Source organism: Carassius gibelio, chromosome A25, assembly GCF_023724105.1.
Source record: "Carassius gibelio isolate Cgi1373 ecotype wild population from Czech Republic chromosome A25, carGib1.2-hapl.c, whole genome shotgun sequence".
Classification (NCBI taxonomy): Eukaryota; Metazoa; Chordata; class Actinopteri; order Cypriniformes; family Cyprinidae; genus Carassius; species Carassius gibelio.
Genome location: NC_068395.1, coordinates 835,907 through 842,963, shown reverse-complemented (window position 1 = coordinate 842,963; position 7,057 = coordinate 835,907). Strand labels below are relative to the sequence as shown.

At 38.0% G+C, this 7,057-nt stretch overlaps 1 protein-coding gene across 1 annotated transcript in view; it reads right to left on the bottom strand.

Moving 5' to 3' along the window:
• Positions 1-5,196: 5,196 nt before the first annotated feature.
• The window catches only part of LOC127947461 (general transcription factor IIH subunit 1), a 9,486-nt gene continuing 7,625 nt past the window's right edge, over positions 5,197-7,057 (bottom strand). The window contains exons 13-15 of the mRNA XM_052544599.1: positions 6,828-6,943; positions 6,643-6,735; positions 5,197-5,894 (exon numbers count right to left, since the gene is read on the bottom strand). Coding sequence (XP_052400559.1) covers positions 5,808-5,894; positions 6,643-6,735; positions 6,828-6,943 — 296 coding nt within the window. The 3' untranslated portion in view covers positions 5,197-5,807. The remainder of the gene's footprint in view (positions 5,895-6,642; positions 6,736-6,827; positions 6,944-7,057) is intronic.

Here is a 7,057-nt window from a genome sequence, read left to right as displayed (position 1 = left end):
CTCTCTCTCTCTCTCTCTCTCTCTCTCTCTCTGTCTCTCTCTCAATTCAATTCAGTTCAATTCAATTCAATTCAATATTGCTTTATTGGCATGAATGTAAATTATTGCCAAAGCTTAGTGTACATATATAGAAAAAATAAAATAAACTATAACAAAAAAATGAACATCACAGTAATGGAACTGATTATTATAACATCTTATAATATTAAAATGTAACAAATTATAACATTTGTGTGAACATTTGATACCAGTCTTTAACTTACATAGAAATACACAAACATACTAAGGATCACTGTGGTGTACAGTAGGGTCAGACACACTGAGGTCACACACACACACACACACACACATGCACAGAAGGATGCACGCACGCACACACACACACACGCACGCACACACATACACACACACACACGCACACACACATATATACAGTGGTAGACGAAGTACGCAAATCAAGTACTTGAGTAAAAGTACAGATACGTATAATAAAATATTACTCCAGTAAAAGTAAAAGTACTCCTTTTTCAATCTTACTCAAGTGAAAGTACAAAAGTACTAAATTTTGTATGTACTTAAGTAAAAAAGTACTGAAAGATAGATGTTTGCAATTTTATATAGGCTAATTTAATTTTATATACGCACTTTTTTTTTTATAATCCTATGCTCAAAATACCTGGGATTTTTTCCAAAATAACCACTATATGGAGTCAAGATATATTTTTGTTGTTGATATGGACTACGCTGATGAGAGTAATGTTCACTGTGAAGCTTACACTGTGATGAACCTGAGAGAAAACAGAGATGACCATCTGATCTTCACCAGTAACAACAAAGTATTTTAAAGTTTGTTGTTTTACAGAACATCACAGTTATATATGACATGATAATAAGGCCTGAAGTTAGGAAGAACATTTTAAGGAAAATATAATTATATTTTCTTAATGATTTTTTCCTTCTCAAACCTTGTCTGTGGTGTAAAAACACCACTGGCCAAACGGGGTGCATCTCTTCACCTCTTTGATAATTACTAGTTACCATGTTCTGAACATCACATCCTTTCTTTTCTCCCCAGATGTAATCTATATATCTATCTATATCTATCTATCTATTTATATATATATATATATATATATCTATCTATCTATCTATCTATCTATATATATATATATATATATATATATATATAGGTCGTTGAATAAAAATATTTGGACATTATTTATAAAAATTACCTCAAGTTAGCACCAGCATGCCTGCTAGACATTTAGCATTAGCTACAATATTTACTTATTTTCAGTAGCCTACGGTTCTGAATAAACATTCATGTCTGTCTAACGTTACTCGTCTAAAAAAAGCCTCAAGTCCAAATATTCATTTACCACCGATTAACTGTTTGACAAACACTTCCTGCTTCGAGATCTGAATTAAAAAAAAAATCTCAAACATACTCCGAAGTGCCGATCTGAATCAACCGAGTCGCGAACAGGCTCCGAAGTGCCGATCTGAATCAACCGAGTCGCGAACATGCGCCGAAGTGCCGATCTGAATCAACCGAGTCGCCAACAGGCTCCGAAGTGCCGATCTGAATCAACCGAGTCGCGAACAGGCTCCGAAGTGCCGATCTGAATCAACCGAGCCGCGAACATGCGCCGAAGTGCCGATCTGAATCAACCGAGTCGCCAACAGGCTCCGAAGTGCCGATCTGAATCAACCGAGTCGCGAACATGCTCCGAAGTGCCGATCTGAATCAACCTAATCGCGAACAGGCTCCGAAGTCCTGATCTGAATCAACCGAGTCGCGAACATGCTCCGAAGTGCCGATCTGAATCAACCGAGTCGCGAACAGGCTCCGAAGTGCCGATCTGAATCAACCGAGTCGCGAACATGCTCCGAAGTGCCGATCTGAATCAACCTAATCGCGAAAAGGCTCCGAAGTCCTGATCTGAATCAACCGAGTCGCGAACAGGCTCCGAAGTGCCGATCTGAATCAACCGAGTCGCCAACAGGCTCCGAAGTGCCGATCTGAATCAACGGAGTCGCGAACATGCTCCGAAGTGCCGACCTGAATCAACCGAGTCGCGAACAGGTTTCGAAGTGCCGATCTGAATCAACCGAGTCGCCAACAGGCTCCGAAGTGCCGATCTGAATCAACGGAGTCGCGAACATGCTCCGAAGTGCCGATCTGAATCAACCGAGTCGCCAACAGGCTCCGAAGTGCCGACCTGAATCAACCGAGTCGCGAACAGGCTTCGAAGTGCCGATCTGAATCAACCGAGTCGCCAACAGGCTCCGAAGTCCTGATCTGAATCAACCGAGTCGCGAACAGGCTTCGAAGTGCCGATCTGAATCAACGGAGTCGCGAACATGCTCCGAAGTGCCGATCTGAATCAACCGAGTCGCCAACAGGCTCCGAAGTGCCGATCTGAATCAACGGAGTCGCGAACATGCTCCGAAGTGCCGATCTGAATCAACCGAGTCGCCAACAGGCTCCGAAGTGCCGACCTGAATCAACCGAGTCGCGAACAGGCTTCGAAGTGCCGATCTGAATCAACCGAGTCGCCAACAGGCTCCGAAGTCCTGATCTGAATCAACCGAGTCGCGAACAGGCTCCGAAGTGCCGATCTGAATCAACGGAGTCGCGAACATGCTCCGAAGTGCCGATCTGAAAACTTCGACCAAAGAATGTAAAAAATAATTATATTTCTATAATAACTCTAACTCTACAACTCTTTGAAAGACTCAGGTCACGTATCTAAGAATAAATCGCTATAGTAAAAGAGAAATAATAAGAGGAGTGAAGTTTCCTACCACTCTGCTGTGTTTGGTCCTCACGCGCGTCTGATGCTCCGCGGCGCGTCTCCGCCCCTCACACGCGCGTTTACAGCGCTAAATTAATCATCCTTGCTAATTATTATACATTTACTTGTCAGCTTCAGGTACTTCATTTGTTATTGTTCAATTAACTGTTTGAAACAAAAAAAGGTTGTATTTCAGTAATAATTCTAAAGTATCAAAATAAAATATATAAAATAAATAATAAAAAATCTGATTTTCAGTTACAATAATTAATCCTAAATTTCGACATTAATAACTTACTTTTAGCAACATCATACGCACGCGCTCACAAGATCTCCCGGTTCTTAGTTCTGTAGACTCGCACTAAACGGTTCATTTGAATCAGTGAGTGGTCGACTCCAGAACAGCTGCAATCGGATCATTCTAATTCGTAAACGAATCGTTTGGTGCGATTCGCGATCCGATTTAAAAGTTTATTTTGAAAAGACTCAGTTCCTTCATGATGAATCAGACACCGCTTCTGCGTGTCGGAGCCATGATATAGGGAGTAACGATATGTTTTATGAAATGTAGTGAAGTTAAAAGTACGATCTTATGCTTTGGAATGTAGTGAAGTAAAAGTAAAAGTTAATCCATAAAACTACTCCAGTAAAGTTCAGATACTTGAAAAATGTACTTAAGTACAGTAACGAAGTAAAGCTACTCCGTTACTGTCCACCACTGTATATATATATATATATATATAAATTTAGTAAATCATTTTAAATGCACATGAATCAGACCGAGTGCACTTTAATCAGGCAGGCGGGGAAGAGCGCTATCAAAGCCACGCCCCCTAGGACAGTGACGCAACAATGTAGGAGACAGAAAGGGGCGGAGCTACAGGTTCTGTACACGCAACAAATAACAGCTCATAATCATTCATTCATCAATATATGAAAATATCAATTAAGACATTTTTTTACAAATTGGGATCAATTGGGATGGATCAGTCAATTTTAAAATGTTATTTAATATTTAAATTAATTCGAGCCGATTTTGTAAAATATATAACATTTTGCTCTTGCTTCAAAACTAAAGTATGAGTGGGTTTGTGTACATTAATATCTGTGTGCCCGGTAAGAACAATTGGTTGCTAAGTTGTTCTTTAAGGGTTTTGGGTGTAATATGATGTATAGATATGGCTTGGGTGCGTCCTTGAAATTTCTAAGTTTTTTTTTTTATCTTATTATGTTCCAAGTAAAGTATCAGTACACCTTTTCTTTACAAAAACGATTTGAGGAAAAATTTATGTCTGGAACATAAATGCAATTATTCACCCCAAAAATGAAAAATTGCTGATATTTCACTCAGCCTCATGCCATCTAAGATGTAGATTAGTTCGTTTCTTCATCAGATTTGGAGAAGTGTAGCATTGCATCACTTGCTCAGCAATGGATGTGAATGGGTGCCGTCAGAATGAGAGTCCAAACAGCTGATTAAAACATCACAATAATCCACAGCACTCCATTTCTGACTGTCTGACCTATAGACTGGAGTGCTGTGGATTATTGTGATGTTTTAATCAGCTGTTTGTACTCTCATTCTGACGGCACCCATTTACTTCCATTGGTGAGCATGTGATAGAATGTAGTGCTGCTATATTCTGTATGAGACCAATACAAAGGAGTTAACACGCATCAAAACTGGACAAATTTGATTTGATTGGTGTCTTACTGTAAAAGGTGCAGAAACTTATTAAACATTACTATCATTTTTCCAAAATCGGTGTTTAAAAGTTTGTTTCGAGCATGTTTAAGAACATAATAAAATTCTAAATATACAGATAAAAAAATTAAGATTCAAATGAATACAAAATAAAATGACAATAATCCAATAATTTATATATTTTTGCAAATGCATAATATAAATATATAAATTCATAGCCATTCGATTATTATTATCATTACTACTGGTTTTTATTTTGTATTCATTTTAATAATGTTTACTTTATTTTTTTAATTAACCAAGCCATATGTGTGGTATTCTACATTTATGTTAATTATTAAAAATAAAGCTTAAAATAAAAATAATTAAAGCCAATAAAAGTAGTGATTATTAAAAAAAAAAAAAAAATTATACATGTAATTGGCTTTTTCAAATATTTAAAAAGTAGTACGTATAACTATAGTGAGTAGAAAAAAAGAAAAACATAACTCCCATTGCATCTAAAAGACTAAAAACCCTGGTCTAATGCACAAACACACTTTTTTTTTTATCTACGGCATGATATTAATAAAAAAAACAAACAAAAAAAACATTAATGACTGATAATGTTCAAACGTAGTGATTCCTCGCTGGATGTGCACTTGGGGAACGGAGTACTTCGAGGAAGCTCTTTTAATGTAACACACGATGATAGCGGTTTACATCTTGACTTTATTTCCAATAACATCCACAATTCAGTGCAGCTAGAGAAGACGCGTTATAAAGCAGTGCGGATGAGATCAGTAAATGCACTACACAGAAATGATTTATTCAGTATTGCTGTATCCGCTCCCAAGTCTCGGATTGCAGGGTCCTCTTAACACTGACTTGAAAGCGTTTCCCTCAAACAGAGTCCTTTGCTTTAAACATAATAAGTTCCTGAGTTTCCGCCGATATTATTGAGCCCAGTTTGGTCATCGTAGAAATACAACACTGTTCACATCGTAGGAAATTAAATTATCCACTGAAAAACGGCGAAAAAAAAAAAAAATGGAACGGAATTGAACGAACAAAGTAAAGAGAGAAGAAAATAATTACAGGTATTTGTGACTGGCACACCCCCCATCTCCACATGGACCAATAAGATTCGCTTCTCTAAGCCCCTCCCCCATGCAGATGTGCTCACTAGCACTTCCAGCTCTGATTGGCTGGAACATCCGCCCATCAGGCTCCAGTCGGTCCAAACTGGGAGAGAGCGTCTCAGTTCTCTCCCGTTCTCTTTAAACTCAGTCTTTTCTCTCTTTCATGGCTTCCTCTCCGTCTCCTCAGGTCTTTCTCATCATCCGGCGCGTCTGCCAGGCTTGGAACTTGCTGTACGCCGCCTGAAGCATTTCCTCCAGGTGACCCGTTAGCTGTCGCAATCACAAAACACAGGACAGTATTGAGCTTCAAAATACTGATGCATGAAAAATAGTTCGATTGCATGACCTTGCAACGCTTGTAAACCCTCGTAAACGTTCACGCAATACGAACAAAATATCAAAGAGACGGAAAAAATCAACATCATACAGTACAAGCTGTTTTTATTAAACCCTCATTAAAAGTGTAATAACTCATCAGTCAGCGGTCAAAACAGAATAAACATACAATATTTAGTTTCAATAATATTGGTTCTTTGGTATTTTGGTTTATGGGGAGATTTTATGATGCTAGATATTATTTAAATTATGCACCTTTTAATCTTTAACACAAATTTAAAAAAAAAACGAATTGTGGTAAACATACAAATATTTTTTTTAAAGGTGTTCAGATAATAATTATAATAATTTCTAACAGGTATTGCATTTTTATTTAAACTGCATGAAAGACTGCTTCATTGTGGCTGATTTGTAGATTATACTTTTATTAATTTTTGTTTTCATATTTCCCAGTTATTTTTTGACTGCAAAGATCAGAAGTGTCACACTTTTTTAAAGCATTTTCAAATCATGTCTACATTTTTTAATTCACAAAAATAAAATGTAAACAAATGAAAATCTAACCACTGAATTGAACATGAAATGATTAATTCTGGGCTGTCTTTCTAATGAGCATTAATTATTCATGTAGTGCAATCCATTAGAGTAAATGGAGGGGGCGTGGCCAGAGGCGTGGCCTTACATTAGAGCTCAAATACTGCCGTTGTATCTTCTCTTGAAAGGGGCGGAGCTTCGTCACCTGGAATTTCTCCAGGTTAGATTTCATCTTTATCACCTGGTGAGCAGAAAACACAAATCACATTAGAACAAAATAACACTACCGAGTACACTAATGAAATATTAGAAACTGAAGCTGCACTTCTTCACCTTTTCCTCCAGGAAAGGAGTGCTGACGGGGAAACATGACCAGAAGTGTCGGAGCAGCTCTCCGGCGGCCATATATAAGTGCTTCAGCTCGCTCTGAACATCAGTAGGCACTAATTCTACATAAACACACACCAAAAGAGCATGCATCGGTAAAATGAGGTTTGCATTCCAATCTCAGCTGAAGCAACATTTGAGATGATGATGGGATGAACAGACAGCTGAGGTCAAAC